Source organism: Mauremys mutica, chromosome 3, assembly GCF_020497125.1.
Source record: "Mauremys mutica isolate MM-2020 ecotype Southern chromosome 3, ASM2049712v1, whole genome shotgun sequence".
In the NCBI taxonomy this organism is placed as follows: Eukaryota; Metazoa; Chordata; order Testudines; family Geoemydidae; genus Mauremys; species Mauremys mutica.
Genome location: NC_059074.1, coordinates 6,045,495 through 6,073,106, shown reverse-complemented (window position 1 = coordinate 6,073,106; position 27,612 = coordinate 6,045,495). Strand labels below are relative to the sequence as shown.

Below are 27,612 nucleotides of genomic sequence, written 5' to 3'. Positions count from 1 at the left end.
ATGGAGAGGCTATGGGAGGATGGAGGAGAAGGGAGGAGGCCGGGGGAGCCATTGGGGACATTGTATGGAGAGGCTATGGGAGGACGGAGGAGAAGGGAGGAGGCCGGGGGAGCCATTGGGGACATTGTATGGAGAGGCTATGGGAGGACGGAGGAGAAGGGGGAGGCCGTGGGTAGAGAAAGAAGGGAGGGGAAGGGAGAAGATGTAGATGGTAGAGAGGCCTGAATGGGTTTGTGGTTAATGGAGGGTGGGCAGGACTCCTGGGTTCTAGTTCCAGCTCTACCACTAACTCTGGGCCTCAGTTTCCCCCTTCCCAAAGGGGGATTCTCTTCCTGACCCATTTGTTGGGGGCGAAGGGGGCTGGAAGAAGGAGCACAGTGTAGCACCATCCCCGGTAACATACCCCTAGATGGCCAAACGGGCGGAGTCACTGCATGAGACCCCAGAGCTAGACAGAGACCGGCAGCCGGAGACAGGGACTGGCAGGCAAAGCTGAGCTCTGCAGGGGAGCAGGATCAGGCCTTTAATCTCCCCTAAGGCACCACTGGCAGAAGGGGGTATCTGAGCTCCTAGCTCCCGGCCAGGGGCAGGGTGGGCGAGGAAAGGGGCAGTGACGGGCCTGGGGTTTCCCAGACCAGGGTATGGGGCGGGGCTGCAAGCAGACCCAGCGCCCGTTAAAAGGGGGGCCGTGAGCCCCCCGGATCGCTGCTGGCCCCGTGCTGGGCTGGGTGACCCCCAGGGGGCTGCGCTGGGGTGGCATGGATGGGGCAGGGCCTCGGGGGCACCCAGTAGCTGGAGCAGACCAAGGCAGCCGCCTGGACCCTGGCTTAGGTGGGCCCCAGCCAGGAGCGCATTTATGGCGCTGCCAGAGAGTGTGTGGCGGTGGGGGGGGGCGCCCCTCACCGCAGCCTCGCTCCAGCGGCCCCCTCCAGCCTGGGAGCCCCCGGGAGGACGCAGCCCGGCCGTGCGCGGTGCAAGGGCGCCCACTGGCTGCCGCCGAGACGCAGGGGCCGGGCCGGGCCGGCCCCTTTCCAGGCCGTTCTGCGGGCGTGACTCAGAGCGCGGCGCGGGTATAAATACGGTGCCCCGCGCTGCAGTCCCCGCTTGCGCAGCGCAGGACGCGGAGCCGCAGAGGTGAGCTGCGCGGGGAGAGCGCGGGGAAGCTGGGGCGGGCTCGTTTGACCCCCTTAGCTGCGCAAACTGCGCGGCTCGCCTGCAGCTGCCAGTGCGCCCTGCCGGGGCGAGGGGTGTGCGCGCCACGGGCTCCGCAAGGGCCGCCGCGCAAAGCTCCGCCGGGCGCGAAGCTGGTGCTGGAGGCTCCGGGTGAGGGGCGCTGCGCGCTTCTCCAGCGTCCGGGGCAGTGCGCGCTCCTGGGGAGGGGAGAGAGACGGGCTAGGGGGTGTGGAGGATCCTGAGCCGTCCTGGGTGGGAGGGGTGGATCCATGCAGCGATCCCTAGGGGAAGAGGGAGCCCTGCCCGCCTGGGGAAAGGACCGGCACCCCCCCCCTTTCCAGCTCAAAGCAGGGGTGGGCTTGCAAGGGCTTTCTCTGACAGAGGGGTGGGTGTAACTAACCGGGCTGGCTCTAGGCACCAGCACAGGAAGCAGCCAATGGAGAGGGGTGGCACGTCTGGGTCTTCGGCGACAATTCAGTGGCGGGTCCCTCAGTCCCTCTCGGAGGGAAGGACCGGCTGCCGAATTGCTGCTGAAGAATGAAGTTGGCCCTGGTAACTAAGGTCTGAGCACAGCTTGGTCCGGTGGGTGGGGGCATTTAACTGTCCCCCTCCCAGCTCCCACAATGGCCTCCTTGCAAGCAGCAGTGTCCCCTGTAATTCCACCTTCTCTGCAGGAGAATTCTTTAATGGTTTTGAATCCTCATGCTTCAGGGCTCCCCACCTGAGGTCAGGAGGGAATTCCTACATCTTGGCCAGTCCCTTGGGTGGGAATGGGCTGCCCGTGGATATGTCATACTGGGCTACAGGCCCTAGTGATTGGCATGTCATGGCCATTTCCAGCTTTTCACTGGCATGTCTTGATTACGAAAGTGAGGTGCTAATAAACAACGTATGGGAGAGAAGGCCTGACTGAGAGAGAGTGATGCAGTTAGTGGCTCTTGGCATTTGGTTGGTTCTTGTCATGAGACCATTGGCCTGGGAACTTGGCCTCCAGGAGTTCCCAATGCTGGATGCTTCAAAGGAAGGCAAAATTAGCCATAGAGCACTAGGCCACTTGTGCAATGCAGTAAGGGAAACCATGTTGCTGCCACTGACTGTTTTGTTGCAGGTCTTGTGATAGTTGCTGTTTTCTTTCAAAACCCCAGCGAGTCTCAGCCTGGCTTTCTTTTCAGAGTTCACTTCTAGCTCTCCTAGGTGCAGAGCAGCTTGAAAATGGGACCTTTGCTAGAGGCCTGGAAGGCCAATAAAAAAAAAATCCAGCTTTTGTTTGTTTGTTCATCTCCAGATTTTGTTTTAAACTAATCTCTTGGGGCTCTGACCCATGGTATTTAAACATTGGGGAAATAACCACAATGCACCTCACCAATTGAGCTGTGTGTGTGTGTGGGGCGGGGGGGGAATAACCACAATGCACCTGGCTAGTTGCCTAGTGTGGGGGTGGGGAATGCATGGATGTTGGTCAAAACGGGGAGAAGTTCCGTAGCAGCGCCTGGTGCGGGGAGCCTGCGCTGATGGGGAGTGGGAGTTCCAGGTAACGGCAAAAAGCTCTGACCACAACACTGTACGGCTATGCCGCTGTCTGCCTGTGAAGCGATTGCTCTGTAGGGGGAATATTGTTCCCCCTCCTAAGCCATATTGAAGATATTTACCTGGGACCCATGGACCGCCGGGGTAATGCCCAGGGCTCCAGTCAGGTTGTGCTCCGGGCTTAGATCACAGGCAAGACGAGTCTCCGATCTTATCCTCACCCCGACTCGATGCTGGACAACGTCAGATGAAACCTACCCCCCAGTTCAGCAGGGTTGGCGGTCTCTGTTTCACTCAGGACTGCAGCATCAGAGCTGTGCGGGCGAAGGCCACGCCGGGAGGAGTAGGGGGGCTGTGGGTCAGGATTGGGAGGGGGGGGACATCTACAGAGGTGTCGCAGGGAGCTGAGGGCTGGACTAGCAGGGGGCTGTGGGTCAGGACTGGGGGGGCATCTGCAGCACTGTGGGGAGCGCGGGCTGGATTAATGGGGTAGCTTCATTCCTTCACTTTCTACAGCTCTAAATAACCCTGGAGCCCATTGCACCGGCCACGGTCTGATCGCCCTGGCTTGCTCTGTGTTTCTTTCCTTGTCCTCCTGTCCAGTCCCCCCTCCCTGGGAGAGCTGCTACACCCCCGACTCCTACACTTCCCTCCGCCTCCCCCTCGGTTGCCGTGTGGCTCCTGCTGCTCAGCTCCGATCGATGGATCCCGCTGCCTCTGGCCTGCGGGATCTGGTGTCTCTGGCAAGGTCGTTCAGCGTCTTGTTCTCGCTTTGGCGTCATTCGCTTGGGCTGGGTCCAGCCCCCCCGCAGAGCTGGCGCTGAACCCGTCTGGGTGCTGCCCCCCTAGGGTGACCAGATGTCCCGATTTTATAGGGACAGTCCTGATTTTTGGGCCTTTTTCTTATATAGGCTCCTATTACCCCCCCACGCCCATCCCGGTTTTTCACACTTGCTGTCTGGTCACCCTAGGCCCCCCTTCCCCGGTGCTGCTGGCGAATGGGGTCGCCTGTGCAGCATTTCGCTTGATGAGGGACTCTGCGTTGATTCCTGCTGTTGCCAGGTGTGACAGTCCCGAGCCCCTGTCCCCTGTAAAGGCCCCCTATGCCAAAGGCGTAATTCAAAGCCTCCCCTGCTGCCTAGGACTGGGAGGGAAGCCCAGGGAGGCAATGACAACGCAGTGAAGCGCGTGCTACCCGCTGACCTGCGAGTGCCGTTCAGTGGCTACAACACGGAGCTAGGAGGCAGGAGACCTGTGCCTCAGTTTCCCCAGCCGCTGCATGGGGATCGTGCTGCCAGCCCATCATTGAGATCTGCTGATCAGAGGTCCTGACCATTCACTTTATTTCTGCTGATGGTCTCCGCTCTCCCGGTGTCTGACGCACTTGCCCCTGTTGTATCCGGCAGCGGGCGCTACGCTTGAAGGCAAACCCGCTAGTTGGGCTCTCGCCGGTGGAGGAAAACATTTCATGTTCTCTCCTGGCTGGAAAGCACAGGAAGCTTTGCTTAGCCTCCAGGGCTCCAGTTATGCACCTTGGGCTGCTGGGCTTGCAATCCGGCTGGATTTGGGGTGTACCAGAGCGAGGGCTGAGCGATGCTCCGAGCCTGCGTCCCACACAGCTGTAGTGAATTGGAGACGGCAGAGATCGGCCTCTGCGGATCAGTTTTTTCTCCTACTTTATTCTCTAGCTTCTGGCAGGATTTGACTGAGCTGCTCACTAACACTGCGGGCGAGAAATCTGAGGCAGCCTGGCCCCAGACTCCCCAGGCCCATGCCAACGGCGCTGTGATTCACTGACCTGTCGGGAAAGAGCCCGGCCCCCAAAGCAGTGCTGGAACTGGTTGTCCTCCAGCTGCTCGCAACGTGGGCTGGGGGCTCTTATGTAAGATCTTCTGATTGCTGCACAATAGAGACGTTCCCAGACATCAAGTGTTGGCATCCAATCCCGGCCTGTGTTCAGGGCTGCGGTCGCCACCCCCCGGCCAGAAATTCATGGGCATTTGGGTCACAGTAGGGACACCGGGGCCTTGTGCATGTATAAATAAGCAGATAACCCTGGTGGGGGTTGAGTCATTAGAATGACTCATAGCTCATTTTTCTCCTGCGGTTTTTTGTTTTGGTTCTCGGGGCAAAGCTCTACTAAGCCATCCTAATTCTGAGCTCCAGCATGGCTTGCTTGTGGCTGGAGCAGTCACTGAATAGTCCTCGTTTATTCAGTCCCCTTGCTTTGAGATCTGTGGGTTCACTCGAATCCGGGACTCCTGGGGTGCAGACCCTACTCTGCCTGTGGCCAAAGAGCAGTCTCCCCTGAGCCCAGAACAGCCCTGCTCCCCCCGAGCATTACTCCATGTCCCCAGTCCAGCCACCCACCCCAGCAAGTCTCTGTGGCTCGGATAAAGCTAGAGATGGCGCTGGATCCAAACACCTCACGCTGCTGAGCACTCAGAATCTAGATCTTATTTTTCCAACTTGCTGGTATCAAAATCCCTCCCCAAAGGGTCACTAGCAGGATAGAACCTGGGACCTTCAGCACAAAGAACATGGACCTTGAGCTAAATGAGTAACTCCATGAGCTGTAGCAGTAGTAGGCTCTTAGCCTCTGTGTGGACCAGCCCTGGAGGTATCAGACGCTGAACCAGTGGGTTGAACAATCACTTCAATACGTGGACTTATCCGGGGTCAGTGCTGGGCATAGCCACGGTGCTAGAGGGATAAAGGCGCTGCTGTAATGTCTAGCACTTAGGAAAGGCCTGAGGCTTTCATGGTGCTTCCCAAACACCTGTGTGAGGTAAACTCTCTGCCTTCCACTGTCGTGTGGGGATAAGGGACATGCCCATGGCCGTGACGGGAGCCTGGGTCAGAGCAGAAGTTAGAACTTAGTTCTTCCTGGCTCCTAGGCCTCTGGTCAGGCTGGTGGAGTTGGGATTTCTTGTTAAATCCCAGACCATTTTTAGCCCCGTTTCTTGAATGCGTTTTTCTCTCTCTCGGGCAGCTGGGCTGGAGCAGCCTGTTGTATTCACTTAGCTGCAACGCAAGGGCTGAAGCTGTCAACAGAACTAGTCACTGTCCAGTGTTAAACCAGGCTGGGGGGTTGCTATATAGAGATGTCAGCCTGCTTAGCGCCCTGGCAAACCCACCAGTAATTGTTTTTAAAACCTTCTATTAAAGATCTAGAGAAGCCTTTGAAATGTCAAGTATCGAGTCAGGCTTTCGTTCGAACAACATCCCTTGTTCCTTTTACCTGGAGACCATTTTTAGAAGGAAAAGCCCCCAGTTTTGCAGTCTTTGCCCGTATCAGATGCTGATCGCGCCCATGGCAGATGGTGGTTGGGACACATCTGGAGGGGGCGATCTCAGCTGGGTTGCTCTCTGGCCTGTTCTGGCCAGGACATCCCTCAGGGTGAGGCTGAAGGGGGCCTAGGGGATGGCGGGGTGCCAGTCGGGATGGGGACGCTTGCTGGAGTAGCTGGTCTGTTCTTATTTTTTCTTTCCTTTTGTACTTTTTGCCATTCAACTATTTTTCTTTTAATCACAGAATATCAGGGTTGGAAGGGACCTCAGGAGGTATCTAGTCCAACCCCCTGCTCAAAGCAGGACCAATCCCCAACTCAATCATTCCAGCCAGGGCTTTGTCAAGCCTGACCAAAAGCTTTAAGGACCCCAAAAGCGAGTGATGGGCAGAACAGCCCATCCCCCCTCACTATTTTGTCCATGAATTAGGCCTAATCTCTGACGTACTGATTTCTGGCTCTAGGTCCTGTTTGCTAACCAGCATAGTTGCAACACTGTCCTTGAATCAGATCAACTGGCCTTTTGGTTTAGATTCATTCAGTCTCTCTGTCTCCTTGGCCCTTGGCCCGGCACCACTTGTCCTTTGAGGCTATTGTAACATCCTAGGAGCGTCCACATACTTGTGACAGCTTGAGCTCCTGTGTGGGTAGATCTGTAGGCCCCGTGGGTACAACGTGCCTTCGGCCTGGGGGAACCTGTCTGATTTCTCCTCCTCTCTGTCTTTCAGGCCTGCACACAACCTTGGAGTTTGCTAGGGGGTGAGGAAGATGACGCTGCTGCTGCTCTCCTTGCTGGGGCTCCTGCTGTCCTGGGAGGAAGGCCAGGCCCTGGTTCCTCCCAATGAATTGCAACGTAAGTGGCGTTGGGGAGGCTCTGTGTGCCGGGGCGGAAACTCCCCGGGTGGCTGGGGCTGGTGGGATCGGCACATGCAGAGTAATACGGGTTACACAGCGCCACGGACTGCATGAAGCTCTGCTGCAGGGCCAGGCAGGCTGTTACAGGGATGAGTTTATCTGGTTTGTGACCTGTGCTTCAGCTGACAGGTGCCTCACCAGCCACTGACCACGGCTGTTACTCGGGCTTTGCTGCTAGGGGTTGCTTCTAGAACCCCCACCAGAAAGCGGATCTATTCTATGGCTCCCATCACCATTGTACTGACCACCTGTAAGAGTCAGGGGAGCAGCATGTGTATGAGGGGCTAAATCGGGGTGTGGGACCCCAGTGTTTGTGTGGGACGAGCAGGGGAGGGAGCTAGGCTGATGTGGGTTTAGATCTGAAATGTGGCAAACCTCCAGGCTTTTGGCTGAATTTCTCTTTGGATTAGGCTGGAAAGAACCTAGAAACAGGGTGCAAGAGTCCCCAGGAACCAAAACAAAAGGTCTGTGACGGACCTAGTCAATTTACTGAAGGCCGTGGTGGATTCTCTGTCGGTGATTTTTTGTTTTTGTTTTTGTTTTTTAAATCAAGACTGGATGTTTTTCTTAAAGCTCTGCTCTGGGAATTATTGAGGGGCAGTACTCTCTCCTGTGCTGTATAGGAGATCACAATGGTCCCTTCTGGCCTGGGGATCTATGAATCTGTGGTCCAAACCCCTGAGGCCAGGACCCCAAGCCCTGGGGAAATCTGGATCTGGGGCTGGGTGGTGTGAATCAGGCCCATCTAAACAAACTACCCCCCCCCCCCGCAAAGTTCCTGGCATCAGGAGTGTCGTGGGTCCAAGCCAGGTGATTGCATCATGAGATCATGTCTCCCACAGCTCCCCACCAGGTGACACTGCAAAGTATCAACTCTTCAGGGTTCGCTAGGTAGGGTCCTGCGGAAAATGGCGCACCCGAGTAGCAGACCTGAGAGAAGGCTGTTGCAGCTCAGAGGGGAGTGGGTTCAGGGGGACTGGGTGAGATCAGTCTTTACTCTAAATCTTTGGCACCGGAATTCAGTTGTTGTTGGCTACCTCCCTCTGGCATGGTCCCAGCCCAAATCTGAGCAAGGTTCAGGCCTGAAAGGCCTGAGAATGGAGCTGGGCAAATAAGTTTTGTGTGAAATTTCAGCTGAATTGGATTTGACCCTTTTTGGAGGGGGGGGGGCAAATAGGCTTTGGAGACACCAATATTTGGGTGGGGAAGATGGTGTTTGTGGAGTCTGGGTGGCCATCTTGGAAGAGGTGTCCTCAGCTGAAGGCCATCTTAGCATAGCTCTCCTGAGGCAATTAATTTCTCCCCCCCCCGCCCCCCTTCAGAAATGTCTGTAACTGGGAGCAAATACATAGACACTGAGATCGAGAATGCCATCAACGGGGTGAAGCAGATGAAAAGCCTCATGGACAAAACCAGCAAAGACCACCAGGAGATCCTGACCACACTGGAGAAGACCAAGCAGAAGAAAGAGGTGAGTAAATGGCAGGAACGCAGGCGGGGGAACCAATGGGAGGACCCAAGCTTTCCCTGTAAAGCTTTTTGCTGAATCTCACCAGGATTTGGGCCACGGGGCTGACGCTCACATGGAACCAGGCAAAATGGCTGTGTCACTTGTCCTCTCTGCGTTGGGAGCTTGGGGACAATCTCTAATGAATCCACAGCCCCCCTGAGGTTCCCTAGGTGGTGGTGGGCTTCCCATGCTAGCCAGCAGCAACTTCCTATCAAGAGTGGGGCTAGAACTCTGATTCTCCTGCTCTAAAGACCCAGGCTCCTGCTTTTCGAGCTAAGGGAGAATTCCCCATTAGTGGCCCAGCCCCTCACAGTCCTGGTTTTAATGCATTCGCTTCCAGCAAGCCATGCAACTAGCCAAGGAAACGGAGAAGAAGCTGACTGAGAAGCCGGATGTGTGCAATGAGACCATGCTGGCCCTGTGGGAGGAATGCAAGCCTTGCCTGAAGCAGACCTGCATGAGGTTCTATTCCAGGACGTGCAGGAGCGGCTCGGGCCTGGTTGGCCGGCAGGTGAGTGAGCTGTTTGGTCTAGGTCCGTCTCTGGCGCTCAGCATCGTGGTATAGGAGAGCCAGGACCTCTTTCCGCCAGGGTGTGGGATGCTGTGAAAGATCAGCAGGGCTTGTATGGGAGAGTGGGCTAGCACGTGAACTAGGTGATGTGGCTGAGGACGGAGCCTGTAGGGCTCCGTGGCACCAGGAGACCCATGTGCCAGTGCTTTCTTGGTAGATTTCTTCAATGGCTCCAACTCTGAGATGAACAGAAGGCACCGGGCGGGGGAGGGCTCTAGCCTTGATTGTCTCTCAGCCGCTGGAGAGCCAACAGGAATTAGCTGGCAGCCATTGTCCACCACATCGTCCATATGGAGCGTGGGTCTGCAGCACATGTTCCCGGTGGTCTGTAGCCGTCACCGACTCGGCCCAGTTGAGGCCGGTAGGGAGCGGGTCTCCCTGCGATGCAGCAGCGTGGGCCCCAGCGCTGTGTAGGGTGGGTGGTGGGTGGGTCTGCAGCAGCCTGCCCAGCTCACCGGGTCCTGTCCCTGCCTTGCTCTGGTAGCTGGAGGAGTTCCTGAACCGCTCCTCCCCCGTCTCCATCTGGGTGAACGGCGAGCGCATCGACTCCCTGCTGCAGGAGGACCAGCAGCAGGGCCGCTGGCTGGAGGACCTGGAGGAGCGCTACAGCCTGGTGGAGGACAGCGTGGACGACCTGTTCCAGGAGAGCACGCGGGCCTACGGCCACATGGGCCCGTTCTTCCGCATGCCCTTTGGGGGGGGCTCCCGCAGGGCCATGCACACCCCCTTCCGCTTCCGCTTCCCCTACTCAAACGCCAGGGTGGTCCGGGACACGCACCCCTTCTTCTCCCCACCCCGTCACCACGGCTTCCACCGCCTCTTCGAGCCGCTCTTCGAGATGACCCAGCGCATGTTCGAGGGAGCCCAGAAGGCCATGGAGCGGGATGGCCAGTGGTTCGAAGGCAGCCAGGACCCTCTGCTGGGAGGCTCCACCACAGGTGGGGGATATTCAGGGGCCTCTAGGGGCAGATTCAGCAGAGCTGGTGGGTGGTAATGACTAGCGTGTGCCTGGGGGCAGGGCCCTGGCTCTGGTCACCGGGGGGAGTCCGGAAGGAATTGAGATGACTTATCCAGCACTATCCTTGTGCCCAAGGCACTTTTATAAACAGGGAGGGTGGTTAACCCTTGGAACAGCCCATCTAGGGATGGGGGCAGGAGGATTCATCACCACTGGCCATTTTTAAATCATGATGGGATGTTCTTCTAAAAGATCTGCTCTAGTTCAGACCGGAACTAACTCAACTAACTAAATCTTTGATAGGATAACGAGCCTTGTGGGTAAGGGAGAAGCGGTGGATGTGGTATACCTGGACTTTAGTAAGGCATTTGATACGGTCTCACATGATATTCTTCTCAATAAACTAGGCAAATACAACTTAGATGGCGCTACTATAAGGTGGGTGCATAACTGGCTGGATAACCATACTCAGAGAGTCGTTATTAACGGTTCCCAATCCTGCTGGGAAGGTAGAACAAGTGGAGTTCCACAGGGGTCTGTTTTGGGACCGGCTCTGTTCAATATCTTCATCAACAACTTACATGTTGGCATAGAAAGTTCGCTTATTAAGTTTGCAGATGATACCAAACTGGGAGGGACTGCAACTGCTTTGGAGGACAGGGTCATAATTCAAAATGATCTGGACAAATTGAGAAATGGTCTGAGGTAAACAGGATGAAGTTTAATAAAGACAAATGCAAAGTGCTCCACTTAGGAAGGAACAATCTGTTTCACACATGCAGAATGGGAACAGACTGTCTAGGAAGGAGTACGGCAGAAAGGGATCTAGGGGTTATAGTGGACCACAAGCTAAATATGAGTCAACAGTGTGATGCTGTTGCAAAAAAAAGCAAACGTGATTCTGGGATGCATTAACAGGTGTGTTGTGAGCAAGACACGAGAAGTCATTCTTCCGCTCTACTCTGTGCTGGTTAGGCCTCAGCTGGAGTATTGTGTCCAGTTCTGGGCACCGCATTTCAAGAAAGATGTGGAGAAATTGGAGAGGGTCCAGAGAAGAGCAACAAGAATGATTAAAGGACTTAAGAACATGACCTACGAAGGAGGCTGAAAGAATTGGGTTTGTTTAGTTTGGAAAAGAGAAGACTGAGAGGGGACATGAGAGCAGTTTTCAGGTATCTAAAAGGGTGTCATCAGGAGGAGGGAGAAAACTCCTTCACCTTCCCCTCTAAGGATAGAACAAGAAGCAATGGGCTTAAACTGCAGCAAGGGAGGTTTAGGTTGGACATTAGGAAAAAGTTCCTAACTGTCAGGGTGGTTAAACACTGGAATAAATTGCCTAGGGAGGCTGTGGAAGCTCCATCTCTGGAGATATTTAAGAGTAGGTTAGATAAATGTCTATCTGGGATGGTTCAGACCGTATTTGGTCCTGCCAGGAGGGCAGGGGACTGGACTCGATGACCTCTCAAGGTCCCTTCCAGTCCTAGAGTCTATGAATCAGGGCAGTCCCATGGCCTGTGTATACAGGAGGTCAGAGTAGGTGATAACAGTGGTTCCTTCTGGCCTTAATCTGTGGTGTCTTCCCCCCTCTGTCCTCCCAGAGAAGGGCTCCTCCCTGGGGACAGACAGTCCGATTCACATAGCTGGCCCCCCAGCTGGCTGCCTTGGCAGGGCCAAAGTAGAGCTAGTGGGAAACTTTCCAACCAAATGTTTGGGTTCAGCGAAGGGGGGGGGGGGGGGAGAGGGGACTTTCTATGTTGATTTTAGCAAAGTTTTGTTTAAAAACTATTGGGGGGGGGCGGGGGGGGGAGGATTCAAGGAAGGGTTTCACCGCAGTTGGTCAAAACATTCCGTCCTGACGCTTTCTGGTTGGGACGTTTTGACTTGTCTTGAAATTTGTTTATATTCTGTATTCTTTCTTCCCCTTCTCTTCCCCCCGCAAAAAAAGAAAGTCTAAATTGACCCCAAACTAATTTAATTTAATTTTTTTATTTTGGAAAAATTCCATTTCAAGGGAAACTTCGAACAAAGTTTTGTTTGTTTGTTTTTGTCTCGGGTTGGAGGAAAACCAAGAAATGTTGAAATCCTGGAATTTCCCGCAATATGGAATGTCCAGTTTCCACCCAGCTCCAGTCTCTGGACTGAGCAAGCCCAAGACTGAGTCCCCCCCGACCCCAATCCTGTTTCTTCCCCCCCGCCCCCGATCCTGTTATACTTTCAGCAATGGTCAAAGCAGACTGAAACCGTGGGGAGCTGCAGCATCCAAGTTTGCTCTCATCTGCTGTTAACAAAGGAGGGGGAGCCATCTTCCCCCCCCCCTCGCTCTGATCCCTGGATTTATTTTGCAAGGCAGCAGCTCTCATGGAATGAAAAGGACACTGGTCAGCTTCCTGCTGAGCAGTGGGGTGGCCGTTCTGGTTCAAAGCGCCACTCAGGGAAACCGCACAAGCTGCCCCCGGATTCCATGACGGAGGTTTGCTCTTGTGATCTGAGCACAGGGTGGCAAGGCGGGGGGGATGCTGGCTTCTGCTCCAGCACTGGGCGAGTTGCTTTATGTCTCTGCCTCGTGTTCCCTAGCCATAGAGTGGGTCTGACTCTGACAAATCCATGGCTGCGTAGGGCTCCGAGATTCTCTATGCTGCACTCGGGAAGCTTGCAGCAAAGCTAGAACCCAGAGCCTCGCGCCCCTGATAAAACCCAGGCCCTGGCCATTTGAGCTAAAGGAGATGCTCGTAGCAGTGCAAGGCCTGGGACACACAGATGGGCAGTTCTGATTCTGTCCAGTAGAGGGCAGTGCTGGTCATCTCACTTCCCTCACACGGGTGGGCGAGACTTGATTAGTTAATGTATTAACACTTCAGACTATTAACAATCCCACTGGAATTATGTGTATATGTCTTCCCTCCAGGAGCCAGGTGGTTACGTGTTGCCTCATCCCGGCTTGGCTTGAAAGCAATTGCAGGAGCATTTTCAAGCCTTGTAGAATAAATACATGTCAGAGCCAGGGAATTATGGCAAAAGCAATGAGAAGCTTATTTGCACTCCTCAGTAGGTGATTCACAGGCTCTTGAATCATTTGCCAGGCTTAATAGGAATAACAGGATAGACTATAAACCTTAAATTCTTGTGCAGGTGTCTTAGGGATAGCTGTTAATTAAGACTCCAGGGTCTGGTTAATTGTGATATTTCCCTGGTTCTGAATGGCTGCAGTATTCTGTTTCCCATCCTGAGCTGTTGTGCAGAGTTGCTGTGCTCTGTCAAACAGCTGCCACACTCCACCCCAGAAGCAGCTGCATTTCAGTGGGGCAGGAAGGCTTTCCTGTCTACATGACTAGTACTTTGTAAAGAGCATTGGAGTGCAAGGTGCTGTACGAATGCACGAGAGCTGGTGCATCCGGCAGTGTCGGGTGGTTTTGCCTGTGCTGAGAAGTAAAGCTATACCACTGTGGTGTGTCTCCTCCCTCTCTCATCCCTTCAGAGACCCGCAACTCCAGCGATGACCGCATGGTGTGCCAGGAAATCCGCCGCAATTCTGCTGGCTGCCTGAAGATGAAGGATAAGTGTGAAAAATGCCAGGAAATTCTGTCTGTAGGTGAGCGAAGGAGACGCAGTATAACCAGGGGCTGGTAACAGCCTGTAGTTTCATAGATAAACACACCAGCGGGGGAGTAGAACCTGCGTCCTCTAGTTCCATCCCTGCCTGGTGAACGCCTTTCACTGGCACTGGGGCAAATGGGGTCTTCTCTAGATGTGATTTTTTTCCCCTTTTCCCCCCAGCAGGGGGCAGTGTTGCATCTCTTCTACCCCCCCCCATATGTACTTTGTGTTCCTAGATTAGGCAGATTCGGTGCAGAATATCCCACGTTTCAGTACCGCTCCAGTATCTTCGGCTCTAATGTGTAACCAGCATTTAGGCCCACACCAGATCCAGGACCAGGTTCTCAGTGGTGTAAGCTGGCACAGCTCCATGGGAGTCAGGCCAACCAATAACACCTCAGAGCTGGCCCTAGAGCTCAGTTACTGCCCATGTGTAACATGGAAGGGGAGACCACCTGCACCAGGCCCTCAGGCCTCGATCTGAGAAGCCTGTGGTTCTCAGAGCAGGTGGCGGCTGGTTGGCTGCAGGTTTAGTGATGGGGTGCGAGTGGACTCGGGTGGTGACCGCATGCTGTTAACCTCCCCACCCCAAGTTAGCCAGCAGGGCTGGAGGGCTTGGTGCTGTTAGGGGAGACGTTCTCAGGGGTGAGCTGGAGCTGGTTCGCACGAACCCGTTGTTAAATTTAGAAGCGGTTTTAGAACCGCTTGTTAACTAGCTTCCCTGCGAGGGAAGCTTTGATGGGCTCTGCCTGGGAAGCCTGTAATTCCTCCTCCCGGCCGCCGGGGGGCGCTGCGCTGTGCTGTGAGAGCCATGTGAGCTGCCTCCTGGCCCTGTTGCTGCTCCTGCTCTTTGGACCTCTGGCCCTGGGGCTCCTGCTGCTGCTGCCTGGTCTGCGCCCCTCCCCCGCCTTCGCTGCCCGCAGCCGCCCCCCTGCCTGCAGCCACCCGCAGCCAGCCCCTGCCCCACCCCCTGCCCCCAGCCACCTGCAGCCCCCCCAGCCACGCCCCTGCCCTGGCCACACAATAGCAGATCTTAAGGTGGCCATCCTACAGCAAAAAAACTTTAGGACCAGACTCCAGAGAGAAACTGCTGAGCTCCAGTTCGTCTGCAAATTTGACACCATCAGCTCAGGACTAAACAAAGACTGTGAATGGCTTGCCAATTACAGAACCAGTTTCTCCTCCCTTGGTTTTCACACTTCAACTGCTAGAACAGGGCCTCATCCTCCCTGATTGATCTAACCTCGTTATCTCTAGCTTGCTTCTTGCTTGCTTATATATACACACCTGCCCCTGGAAATTTCCACTGCTTGCATCCGAAGAAGTGGGTATTCACCCACGAAAGCTCATGCTGCAAAACGTGTTAGTCTATAAGGTGCCACAGGATTCTTTGCTGCTTCTACAGAACCAGACTAACACGGCTACCCATCTGATACTTGACCCCCTGCCCCCAGCCGCCCCCCAGCCAGTCCCCCCTGCCCGCAGCTGCCCCCCTGCCCGCAGCTGCCCCCCTGCCCGCAGCTGCCCCCCTGCCCCCAGCCAGCCCCTGCCCCCCAGCCTCCCCCCTGCCCCCAGCCACCCCCTGCCCCTGCCCGCAGCCACCCCCTGCTCACAGCCACCCGCAGCCCGCCCGTCTGCATCACCTGCCCACAGCCAGCCCGTGTCACTCCCTGCCTCCAGCTAGCCCTGCCCCACGCCCCTATCTGCAGCCAGCCCCACATCCACTGGTGCCCTGCAGTTCCCAGGGCAGTAACCCTGCACACCTGCTTTAATGAGGGGGGGGGCAGGGAGCAGCTGGGACCCACACATGCACACCCTAGAGTGACTAGACAGCAAGTGTGAAAAATCGGGACGGGGGTGAGGGGTAATAGGAGCCTATATAAGAAAAAGACCCAAAAATTGAGACTGTCCCTGATCACCACCCTCACATGTGAAACGGAGCTCATTTCTAGTTCAGCCCCATCTTTTTAAAAAAGAACTTTAGGTAGGGCTAAAATACATCTGTATTTTCCTGGACATGTCAGGCTTTTCGGTTCTTAATCACCTCCTGGGAAAATATGGACGTATGGTAACCCTATTGGTACAAAAAATACATGCTGTCGCACATCCCTTAAATCAGAACTTTTTATAGGGAACCTGTTGTTAAATCAGAACTTTTTATAGGGAACCCGTTGTTAAATCAGAACTTTTTATAGGGAACCCGTTGTTAAGATTTTGGCAGCTCATCACTGGACGTTCTCATGTCCTAACACCAGCAGTGGCACTGGTTGGTTTGGCTTTGCTGGTGGAGAAACCGAGGGCTGACAAAGCCAAGGAGCCAGAGTCCCACTCGATCCCTTGGGGATTTGGGTGGGGGGGTCTCCACAGGGTTTAGATCCACTGTCAGGGCAATGGGCAGGGACCCAGGTGTCCTGCTGCCCTCCTGCTTTGAGGGATCCTGGCAAGGTCATCTTTGACCCCTTCTTGTGTTTATAATGCCCTCTCCTCCTCCTCCTCCCCCGGGCTGAAGACTGCTCCCAGACAGACCCGGCCCAGGCCCAGCTGCGGGAGCAGTTTGAGGACGCCCTGCGCCTGGCGGAGCGCTTCACCCGCAAGTATGACGAGCTGCTGAGGACCTTCCAGGAGGAGATGCTCAACACCTCCGGCCTCCTGGACCAGCTCAACAAGCAGTTCGGCTGGGTGTCCCGCCTGGCCAACCTCACCCAGAAAGGCGACGGCATGCTGCAGGTCACCACGGTGGGTCCCCACTGCCCTTCCTGCGCCGCCTGGGGGGCACCAAGATGGAGCCATGGGCTACCAAGATCTGATTCCCACGCTGTCCACTGACTTCCCTCCGCTGGCCCATGGGGCACTTCCTGTTGGTGTCCGGAGAGCCGGTGGGCATGTGACACTCGCTCTTTGTCACACAGAGCCTGGACTGGAGGCAGCTGACGGCCAGGAGGGACCAGCTGTGGGGCAGAGCAGGGGGCTGGGAGATGCTCCCCAGAGAGCAGGGGGAGAGGGGAATGGGGCAGCAGGGGCTGGGGAGGAGTGGGGTGGGAGCATGCTCTGGACTAGGGTGCGGGGTGGCTCACTGGAGCCTCGCATTGGGTGCCACCCAAATGGCACCAGCTCGTGCCACCCAAATGAATAAGGCATCAAAGCCTGTTGGGGAAACAGACATCTGAGTGGCTCTGCTGCCAAGACTGACCCATTCCCCACAGCCCCACCCCATGGATCCTGTGTCACGATGCCCATGCGTCCAGCTGGGCATGGAGCTCCTGAGTTCGGCTCAGCTGCAAACGTTTGCTCCCCCCGTTCCCTCCCCAGAATAGCAGAGAGCCGGGAAGAGGCAGAGTGGGTCAGGAGCAGGATGTGTATAATTGGGCTATTGTCTCCGGGACAAAAGTGCTTCTCTGCCCTGACAGCCTCACACAAGCCTTTGAGCCGCACAGGGGCAGCTGTGGGCAGGGGCACAGCTGGGTCACTCAGGGCTGCTGCCACCAGCCCAGTGAACAGAGTCCACCATGCTTCAGGGGCTCCAGGCTGTGGGTCAGGAGTGAGGGGTCCTGGTGGATCTGGTGGAGCTCAGGGCTGGACTGGCAGGGATGGGATTCAAGGGCACCAGCAGAGCTCCCAAGTTGCCCATCCCCTGGTGCCGGATGCCTAAAGCCCTGAGTCTGTGCTAACGGGCTCCTTCCCGCTTCCTCTCCTAGGTGCTTTCCAAGACCCCCAACCGCAAGGATTCCTCCAGCCCTTCTGACACCCAGGTGACCGTGCAGCTCTTCGACTCAGATCCGCTGTCCCTGACCGTGCCGGGCGAGATCCCCTGGGACGACCCCAAGTTCATGGAGATGGTGGCAGACGAGGCTCTGAAGCGCTACAAGCAGAATACCATGTGAGTTCGCAGCCGCGGCCCGTAGGCCATGGCGCTTTGGGGTGTTAGCTCGTCAGAGCTCATAAGCTAAGCAGGGTCAGACTTCCTCTCCCCTAAACTCCTTCCCCCAGTCTCAACAGCTAGAGGCGGCTGCTTCTCCCATTCCCACCCTATGTTGTGTAGTGCTGTGTTCCACTCCAGAAATGGCTGCATTTCAGTGGCAGGTGGGCAGAGGTTTGCAACTGTTAGGTTCATAAATGACCATGGGATGGAAAAGGCCAGAGAAATGACCAATTGCCATCAAAAGGAACCCTGCTCATCCCCTGAAGTGCTCTGATCCAACCTCCCCCATTACTCAGGCTGGGTTATATTATTCTTTGTATGCGGCACTGCACAAGCCCACTAAGACCATCCCCGCCCTAAAGAGCTCATGCTCTAAACAGACCAGACACAAGATGAGGGGGAAGGAAGGAACTATTCTGCTGTGCAGTTGGGGAAACTGAGGCAGACTCAATGACTTGCCCATAGATTCATGGGACCTTGAGAGGTCATCTAGTCCAGTCCCCCTGCACTCATGGCAGGACTAAGCTTTATCAGACTATCCCTGACAGGTGTCTGTCGCACCTGCTCTTAAAACCCTCCAATGATTGAGATTTTACAGTTTATTCCTGGGCAATTTATTTCAGTGCTTAGCTATGCAGCCTGTAGCAGAACTGGGATTTAAACCTAGGGCTGAGCCCCAGACTTAGGGCCTTTATCACCAGGCCAGCTCTCCTCTGAGGAGGATCTCCTCAGCCCTCTCCTGGCCCCATGCCACCCTACACCCTGCTCCGCTGCCCCATAACCTGTGCTGTGCTAAACTCCGTGCACTGTCTCTTCTTGCCACCAGCGAGTGACGCCCTCGTCTGCCCTGAGCCTCCGTCTTGTCTTCGGAAGAGAGAAGCCATAGCCTTCAGCACCGCCCTTCTCCATGCTGCATAGACCCCCTAGCGCTGCAGAGGAGCCCGCGGCCTGGCGCGCAGCCCTGATTCGCTGTCTGCACTAGTAGGTTAAACACTGTACTGCCTGCACTTTGCTGCTGGGTTGTAGGGCCCCAAAAGGGGAAATAAAATTAGATCTGACGCGGAGAAGCTGCCTGGCTTGGTGCGGTTTATTGGCTTGGCCTCAGCGACCAAAAAGGCACAAGGAGCAGGTGGTGAGGGAAACGCGGTGATTCCGTAGTGGCTGAAGGAGGCTGCAGGTGAGGTGGGCTCTACAGGGCATTCCAACCCCCGGTCCATATCAGTGTGGTCCATATTCCAACATATGGGCCACGCGCTCTGCCCAGATCTATCACATCTTCCACATGCAGCACTCCCTGTAGGTGGGTCGCAGACAGGAACCCAGCATGGGGCCTGTGCGTTTGAAAAGCACAAGCCTGCAGTGGCAGAGCTCCACCAACCGCCGGCAGCAGCATCAGATGTGGGCCCTCCAGGGCCGAGCTAGGAGCCCCCCTGTGGCACAGAGAAGCCCTGAGGTAGCATATTCATGGGCACCGCAGCAGCCCTGCTGGGGGTGGGTGGAGTGCGGGCTAGGACAGCTCTCTGAAATCCCCCCCCCCCCCAGCCACCTGAACACCCTCTGGGGCTGGCTCTAGCCAGAGGCTGTCACCCCCCCAGTGGAAAATCAAAGAACTATCCAAATCTCCCCCCCCCCCCCCCCAACCTGCAACCGATCTGGCCATACACCACCCTCCCCCCCCACAGCCCGCTGGGGTCCAGGCAGCGAGCTCAGGCTGGAGTCTGAAAGATGAGGGGCCCATGGCCGAGGAGCAGCCCATCGCCAAGAACAGGCCAAGCCAGCACCTTCGCCAGAGCATACCGCTCGTTCGCCAGGCCACGGAGCCTCCCTTGGTCTCCTGCTGCAGCCCTGACTGTGCTAGGAGTGACGGGTGCCCAGCACAGCGGCTGCCCTCCCGCCCCCGGGTCCAGCCCGAAGCGCTTCCACACCCGCCAGGCCCCCGCCACAGGGAGGGGGAGCAGCTGTAACAGAATCCAAGAGAGCCAGAGCTTGTCTCATCACACGGCTCGCACGAGATCCCTGTGGGGACTGATCAGTGTTCGCGGGCAGGCTGGGGGCAGCAGGGGGGGATACAGCCAGGCACAAGGCCCATAGCACAGGCAGGGGGTAGCTGTATAACGTGGCAGGAACTAATGCATCTGCACAGCGTTACCCTAAGTGTGATAGGGAAGGGGAGGGACCGACACGAGGGTAGTTGGGGGGCAGGAGGGGGAGCAGAGGTTGGTAGGACCAGCTCCAGCCCAGAGATCATTCCTACGGGTAACAGTCCAATGTGCTACAGCACTGGCCCCACCCAGGCGGGGGCCCCCCAGGCAGTCCCAGCTAGGACTGGTCAGGACAGTACAGTCACCAGGCCGTAACCCAGCCCCATGGACACGCCATGTCCCAGCTCACAGATCCCGCTGCCTCCTGCAGGGGCTGCCCCCTAGTGGCCGGCCAGGGCCAGTTGCTGGAGGGCGGCAGACACAGAGGCCACGGCAGCAGCGTTGGCCTGGCACTGGTAGAAGCCGGAATGGGTGGAGAAGCAGCCGTCCACGGTGTGCAGGAGCCCTGGGTGCTGGGCCTCCCGCCTGCTGCTGGCGTAGAGCTCGGCCCGCTCGTTGGGCTGGTGATGCAGCACCACCAGGATCATCTTCCTCGCCGCTGGGCCGGAGGGGAGAGAACAGCGGTCAGGGCAGCAGCAGATCAAGGGTTCCTGGGGCCCTCCCCATCCCTTCTGCCTACAGCCCCTTCCCCAGGCCTGCCCCTCTTCCACACAGGGTCCCCCACATTCCTCCCCCACCCCCTGCAGCTGCAAGACCAGAGAATCTCCAGCCCCAGGCTGCAGTGGGGGTCTGGGTGCTGGGGTTTCCCCTGCCCCACCCAGCACTTCTGTGGGGAGCAGGGTCAGGGCGCTGGGGCTTCTCCTGCCTGGTGATTCTGCTGGAGGCAGGGATCAGGGAGGGGGGGCTTCCTCGGCCCAGGGGCAGTGGCTGCAGGGCAGGGTCCGGAGGCCACGGGAAGGGGCTTTCCCCAACCCAAGCTGGTAGCTGCTGATGCAGAGTGGAGTCAAGGTGCAGGGACTCCCCCTGCCTTGGCAGCCAGGGCTCCAGGCATCCGCTAGCAGTGGTGGATTTTTTCCGGGGTGCTACCCCCCCCCCCCCGGCATGGGCCTGTGAGCCCAGTGGCTAAGTTAGGGGGTGGAGCACAAAAAGAGGAGCAGGGTTGAGGACCAACAGCTGGGGTGGGGAGCCTGGGGCTGTGGGTCGGGATTGAGGTGCACGAGCCAGGCAAGTCCCTGGCCGTTCGCTGCCTGCACCAGGCAGGCGCTTTGGGTCCACCCATTTGAACGGGCTTTGCACTTAGTTTAAGGGAAGTGGAGGCGGCAGGGGCCCCTGGCTGGAGAACGGCTCAGCTCATGCAGCTGAAAGGGCCACTCACCGGGGATCCCCTCCAGGGCGTTGCTGATGTCTGTGCCCGAGCGGGACGAGATCGGGCAGAAGAGCAGCAGCGGGCGGCTGGAGTGCGGCTCGTACTCCCCGGCCTGCAGGGAGATGCCCTGGGCCGCGAGGAGCTGGGCCACCTGCTCCAAGAACTGCCTCTCGCAGCCAGCCGTCTTCCCGCTCACGCAGACCTGCAGGGGCAAGGCTGGCAGGGAACAGGGCTGGTTAGCGACACGGCTCAGCCAGCGGGATGGAGGCCCAGCCCTGGTCCTGCGCAGGGCACGCTGCCCCCTAGTGGCTGCAAACCCAGAGGGGTATACGCCCTACTACTGCTAGTGGTCAGGGCAAATCCCCCCTGCCACACTGACTGTCCCCAAGGGGGCTGCAGGGGCCTGGCTGTTCTAACCCTGCCAAATCCATCCAGCTGTTCTCAAGGATCAGGTGGGTTCGGTGGGGAAAGCTGGGGCTATGATAGGAGTTCGCTGGCACTCATCACCCACTTACCTAGCAGCACAAGATATGCCCCTGTCCCCCCGACATCCAGCAGTGCCAGCCCTCCCCCCACCACATCCAGCAGCGCCAGCCTTCCCCAGTCTCCTCCCACACCCAGCAGCACCAGCCCTTCCCTGCCCCCCATACACACCCATCAGCACCAGCCCTCCCCCCCACATACACACCCAGCAGCGCCAGCCCTCCCCCATCACATCCAGCAGTGCCAGCCCTCCTCCCCTGCATACACACCCAGCAGTGCCAGCCCTCCCCCCAACCCCCTCCCACACCCAGCAGCACCAGCCCTTCCCTGCCCCCCATACACACCCATCAGCGCCAGCCCTCCCCCCCACATACACACCCAGCAGCGCCAGCCCTCCCCCACCACATCCAGCAGTGCCAGCCCTCCTCCCCTGCATACACATCCAGCAGTGCCAGCCCTCCCCCCAGCCCCCTCCCACACCCAGCAGCGCCAGCCCTTCCCTGCCCCTGATACACATCCAGCAACACCAGCCCTCCCCCCACCACACCCAGCAACACCAGCCCTCCCCCACCCCCCATACACACCCAACAGTGCCAACCCTTCCCTGCTCCACCTGCAGCTCCCGCAATGGCTGGAAAGTCGTCCTGCGGCCTCAGTCCCACAGGATTGTGGGTAAAGACAGTCATGGGGGGAGGATGGGCTGCAGGAGGGTCTTTCAGCCGTTTTGGGGGCCGCAGCCCAGTCAAGGTAGAGCACTGCTGCCCCAATCAATGGAGGCGACCCCAGCCCCACTGCTCCCTCGGCTTGCCTGGCTCTGGTCCCTGCTCCTCACAAGGGAAAGGAACCCCCATTCCAGCCCTACCCAGGCTCCCCCGTGTTAACCCGGTCAGGGGAAGTGCCTGCCCAGGGCGCGCCGGGGCCTACCTGTGCTCCAGGTGGCCCACGGGGGCGATGGCTGGGAGGTCCAGGGGGATGATGCCCAGGGAGCTGGAGGCTGGCTGGCTGGTTCCAGGGGTGGTGGGGCTGCCAACCTGCCCTTCAACTCCTCCAACTCCCGCCGTAGCCTCTGGTTCTCAGTGAGCACGCGGCTGGCGATTCTAACGGGTGCTTCTAGTGCCTGCAGGAATTCCAGTGTCTCGGGGTCCGAGGAGCCTTTCAGAGCCTGCGGGGAGTGGAAGGGGCTCAGTGCTATTCAACATCCCAGCACAGGGGCAGGCACCAGCCAGAGACACAGGGAGACGGTGCAATATCCCGGTCTGACCATGGGACTGGGGACCAGGACTCCTGGGTTCCATCCCTGACTCGCTGCGTGACCTTGGGCAAGTCACTCAGGCAGGCCCAGATCCTCCAAGGTGTTTAGGTGCCTAACTCCCAGTGCCATGGTGTGTCTATGCCTCAGTTTCCCCAGCTGTACAATATGGATAATAGCACGTCCGAACCACTGGGTGTTAGGAGGATAAATACATCAAACACTGTGAGGTGCTCAGGGACCACGGCCAGGTAAGCAGCTCAGGTCGATGGAAACTGGGAGGCAGCAAGTACTGTCTAAACCCAGAGGGGAGCCACGGGGCAACCAACGTGACAAAGGAGCAGCTGAGGCCTGCCCTACATACGGGTTTTGTACTCCTGGAACTATGGGGGACACAGAGCTGATTCTTTACGGAGTCATGCTGATAAAAGCCCCAGTGTGGACCCAGTTAACCCGGGATAAAGGTGCCAGATATCAATAGAGCTCATTCCCCAGGAATCTGAAGTCAAGGTCAGACAAACGCCTGTCAGGGCTGGGCTGGATAACACTTAGTCCTGCCTCAGTGCAGGGCCCTGGCCTAGAGGATCTGTCGAGGGCCGTTCCAGTCCTACATTTCTAGGAGCCTACGTGTTTCTCAGAGCAACACTCCAGTTCAAGCAGGAATTCATCCCAGGAAGTGCTGCAGCCTGTGTTAGGACAGACTAGATGATCACCTGAATGGGGTTCCCTAGGGAGGTGGTGGAATCTCCTTCCTTAGAGGTTTTTAAGGCCCGGCTTGACAAAGCCCTGGCTGGGATGATTTAGTTGGGGTTGGACTGGATACCTCCTGAGGTCCCTTCCAACCCTGAGCTTCTATGATCACAGTGGTCCATTCTGGCCTTGGAATCTCTGAACCCCTTCTGGAACAGAGCTAGCTATACCGGTATAAGCACCTTTATACAGTACTGGCATAACTGTGTCCATGCTAGGGGGCGTTGTACCACTCGAACCAGACCGGAGTAGTTAATGTGGTACAACTCCTATCTGCCTCGGACAAGGCATGAGGCACAGAAACGCTTCCTGAGCCGAGCGTCCCAAGTGCAGGGAAGCAGGAGAAAGTGATCCCACAAACCACCGGGAATCGTCAGACAGCGATGAGGAAAGAAACGGGATCTCGCACTACCCAGCAACCTGGTCCTTCAATCACCAGCTCTTTGGGACAGGGACCACAGTTTTGTACAGCACCTAACACAATCCTGGCCCAGGACTGGGGCTGCCAGGCTCTACCATATTAGAAATAAACGATTCATGTATTTACTCGTTATTACTCATCCTCATCACTGGCTCAGTGACAAATGGACACAGGCTCGAGCCCCAGAGACAGCGGGTAACTTTCCCCTGGGTGTCTCTGACTCTGAGAGGTACACAGTGGTTTGTCTCTAATACGTGCCGCCATGTGTAGATTTGATCATGATGACAAAGTCTCAGTGAATCTGAATGGTCAGAAAGTCCCTCACCTCCAGCTCAGCCTGCAGCCTCTCCGCTGTCTTCCGGACCTCTTGTGCCGTTCCAGCTGCACCCCGGGCACTGTTGGCGCCGAGCTTAAAGACAAAGAGACAATCGAACAGTAGCGATAATGCCCAGTCTTTTGGCCTGGTTTCAATCTCTTTGTCCTTTGCCATCACATGAGTTTCAGGGGACATCGGCGGATCGCTTCAAATCAAGGGCTCAGTCAACCCACAGGTGTTGGAACTAGGGGTGCTGGGGGGCTGCCGCACCCCCGGGCTTGAAGTGGTTTCTATCATATCCAGGGTTTAGAGTCTGGTTCAATGGCTCTCAGCACCCTCACTATACAAACTGTTCCAGCACCAATGAATCAACCTGTGGGACAGTCTCCCACTGGGCAGATATCTGAACGACCCACAGCCCTGGAACACAGCTGCAGTGACGCGGGTGTGCAAGAGGGACCTAATGTGCCTTTTCTGTGTCTAACTTTTGTGAGTAAGGAGGGAGCCTATCTACCGGTTAAGGAACAGGACTGAGAGTCATGACTCCAGGATCCTATCTTTGGTTCTGTCACTGGTGGACATCCCTTCTTTCTGCCTCAGTTTCCCCATCTATAACAGGGGACTATGGTACTTCCTTTGCCTCCTGGCAATCCTCGATGAATTCACATGCCTAAACATGCAGCTGACCCCAAAACTGGGGGAATGGTAAATAACGAAGAGGACAGGCACAAGCAAACAAGCGGCATTTTAATCAGGCCCAGTGTAAACGTACATTCAGGCCATAGTTATAGGATGGGGGATTCTATCCTAGAAAGCAGCGACTCTGACAAAGATTTGGGGCTCGTGGTGGATACTTGGCTCAACATGAACCCCCAGCATGATGTGGCCAAAAGAGCTAATGTGATCCTGGGATGTATAAACAGGGAATCTCGAGTAGGAGCAGAGAGGTTATTTGACCTCACTATACGGCCCTGGTGCGACCGCTGCTGGAACACAGGGTCCAATGCTGGTGCCCATAATTCAAGGATGTTGATATACTGGAGAGGGGTCAGAGAAGAGCCACAAGAATGATTAAAGGATTAGAAAACCTGCCTTGTAGTGATAGATTGAGCTCCCTGAGTCTATTTAGCTTAGCAAAGAAAACAGAAGAATGGCCATATTCTGTCAGACCAAAGGTCCACCTAGCCCAGCGTCCTGTCTTCCAACGGGCCAGTGCCAGGTGCCCCAGAGGGAATGAACAGAACAGGGAATCATCAAGTGATCCATCCCCTGTCACCCATTCCCAGCTTCTGGCAAACAGAGGCTAGAGACACCATCCCTGCCCATCCTGGCTAATAGCCACTGATGGACCTACCCTCCATGAACTTACCTAGTTCTTTTTGAACCCTGTTATAGTCTTGGCCTTCCCAACATCCCCTGGCAAGGAGTTCCACAGGTTGACTGTGCATTGTGTGAAGAAATACTGCCTTTTCTTTGTTTTAAACCTGCTGCCTATTCATTTCATTTGGTGACCCCTGGTTCTTGTGTTAGAAGGAGTAAATAACACTTCCTTATCTACGTCCTCTACACCAGGCATGATTATACCGACCTCTGTCATATCCCCCTTAGTTGTCTCTTTTCCAAGCTGGAAAGTCCCAGCCTTATTAATCTCTCCTCATCTGGAAGCTGTTCCATCCCCCTCATCATTTTTCCTGCCCTTTTCTGTACTTGTTCCAATTCCAATGTATCTTTTGGGAGATGGGGTGACGATCATGGTCTATAAGTACCTATGTTGGGAACAAATATTTAATAACGGGCTCTTCAATCTCACAGAGAAAAGTGTAACATGATCCAATGCCTGGAAATTAAAACTAGACAAATTCATACTGGAAATAAGGCATCAGTTTTTAATGGTAAGAGTAATTAGCAACAATTTCTGCTCTAGGAATTAGTCTGGAGGCAGGTCTCTGGCCAGTGGTATGGGTGGGGGGGGGAGGGGTCAGACTAGATGATCACAATGGGCCCTTCTGGCCTTGGAATGAAATAATGTTCTTTGAGATTTCTGGATGTCAAGGGAATTAGGCCCAAATCCTCAAAGGTATTTAGGCTCCTCTCTTCCATCAAAATCGGAGGGGAGGAGCCTAAAATCTTCCAGGATCTGGGCCTTAGTATCTAAACTTGGCTATTTTTTTTTAAAGTCCTAGTGAACTAGGGAGAAAGGTGGGGTGGGGGGAAGGAAGAGGGGGAGCCCATTCTCCTGTTATTCCTGTCGCCCAGCTCAGACTCGGCACCTCTCAAATAACAGGTCCCCCCACCCCGGTGCTATTGCCAGGGCTCTCCCCCAGGGCTGCAGTGCTCACACAAAGCATCTTAGCATCCTAGAATCTCAGCGCCGCTGGCAGCGGAACCACCACCCCTGGGCTGGGCCGGTCCCCTAACTCTGCCTTCCCAGCCCGCCCTGCAATGCGCCCAGCTCTGGGGTGGAGCGCAGCCGCCCCTTAGCCACAGACTGCACTAAACCCAGGTGCAAGGGGAGCTCACTGCAAACATCGTCTAGAAGGGGGCAGGGTCGGGGGGGGGGTGTCCCCAGAGGTTATTTAGACGGGGAACGAACATTGCCCCCCCCAGCCCCACAACCAGGGCCACGCTGGGTCTCCTCACCTGAGGCCTCGGGGTGTCCGGCTCCCCGGCCGGCGGGTCCCTGCGGCTGGACGCCTCGGGGCCCTTCGCAATTAAGGAGAGTAACCAGGCCACTAGGGCGGGTCCCCTCCACTCGGCGGGGCTCGGGTCAGCGCCTCGCCCCTGCGCCAGCTCCGGCCCGCGGCGGCCCCCGGGCTCGGCCCCTGCGCGCTGCCCCGGCTCGGAGCTCGCCCCGCCGCCGGGAGACTCCCGGGCGCCCTCCCGTCCCCCCGCCGGGGTGCGGCGCGCCCCTTGCCCGGTGCCACCGGCCCGGCAGCCCCCGGGCTCGGCCCCTGCGCGCTGCCCCGGCTCGGAGCTCGCCCCGCCGCCGGGAGACTCCCGGGCGCCCTCCCGTCCCCCCGCCGGGGTGCGGCGCGCCCCTTCGCCGCTCTCAGCCATCTCCTGCGAACCGAAAGCGAAAGCAGCCGGGCCGGCGCGCCCAGCCCCGCTCTCCGCAGCCCGCCGGCTCCTCCCCCGGCCGGCCGGGGATTTCGCGTGGGGCCGCCCCTCCATGCGCCCGGCAAAGCCTCAGGCAGAGACCAGCAGACTCCTGGACGCTGGAGCTGTCGCCCTGAGATATTAACCCTTTGAGCCTTTAACAGGCGGTGATGCTTTAGCTTCTTGTAATCTCACCAGGGAGCTGGTCACACCCACCCGGACCCAGTTAACCTGTGGAACTCATTGCCAGGGGATGTTGTGAAGGCCAAACGTATCATAGAATAGCAGCTCAGGGTAGGAAGGGACCTCAGGAGGTATCTAGTCCCACCCCCTGCTCAAAGCAGGACCAATCCCCAGACAGATTTTTACCGCAGATTCCCTAAGTGGCCCTCTCAAGGATTGAACTCACAACCCTGGGTTTAGCAGGCCAAT

General features: G+C 56.9%; 2 protein-coding genes across 2 annotated transcripts; one reads left to right on the top strand and one right to left on the bottom strand.

Moving 5' to 3' along the window:
• The first annotated feature begins 1,008 nt into the window (after nucleotides 1-1,008).
• On the top strand, nucleotides 1,009-18,524 carry CLU (clusterin). The gene is made up of 9 exons (XM_045008973.1): nucleotides 1,009-1,134; nucleotides 6,719-6,843; nucleotides 8,228-8,376; nucleotides 8,756-8,926; nucleotides 9,471-9,924; nucleotides 13,420-13,533; nucleotides 16,048-16,274; nucleotides 17,234-17,415; nucleotides 18,284-18,524. Exons 2-9 carry the CDS (start codon nucleotides 6,759-6,761, stop codon nucleotides 18,288-18,290), a joined length of 1,389 nt encoding a protein of 462 aa, XP_044864908.1. The 5' UTR covers nucleotides 1,009-1,134; nucleotides 6,719-6,758; the 3' UTR covers nucleotides 18,291-18,524.
• A 577-nt stretch (nucleotides 18,525-19,101) lies between these two features.
• On the bottom strand, nucleotides 19,102-27,279 carry LOC123365935 (protein SPT2 homolog). The gene is made up of 5 exons (XM_045008972.1): nucleotides 26,725-27,279; nucleotides 24,094-24,177; nucleotides 22,273-22,510; nucleotides 20,875-21,081; nucleotides 19,102-20,097 (listed from the first exon to the last, which is right to left on the bottom strand). Exons 1-5 carry the CDS (start codon nucleotides 27,253-27,255, stop codon nucleotides 19,880-19,882), a joined length of 1,278 nt encoding a protein of 425 aa, XP_044864907.1. The 5' UTR covers nucleotides 27,256-27,279; the 3' UTR covers nucleotides 19,102-19,879.
• Between the last annotated feature and the right edge of the window lie 333 nt (nucleotides 27,280-27,612).

Coding starts and splice junctions, on each gene's coding strand:
- CLU (XM_045008973.1), top strand. CDS start 6,759: ATGACGCTGCTGCTGCTCTCCTTGCTGGGGCTCCTGCTGTCCTGGGAG. Junction 8,377..8,755: donor AGACCAAGCAGAAGAAAGAG/GTGAGTAAATGG, acceptor ATTCGCTTCCAG/CAAGCCATGCAACTAGCCAA. Junction 9,925..13,419: donor GCTGGGAGGCTCCACCACAG/GTGGGGGATATT, acceptor TCATCCCTTCAG/AGACCCGCAACTCCAGCGAT.
- LOC123365935 (XM_045008972.1), bottom strand. CDS start 27,255: ATGGAGGGGCGGCCCCACGCGAAATCCCCGGCCGGCCGGGGGAGGAGC. Junction 22,511..24,093: donor GGCTGCAGGCTGAGCTGGAG/GTGAGGGACTTT, acceptor CACTCCCCGCAG/GCTCTGAAAGGCTCCTCGGA. Junction 20,098..20,874: donor CGCCCTGGAGGGGATCCCCG/GTGAGTGGCCCT, acceptor CCTCCGGCCCAG/CGGCGAGGAAGATGATCCTG.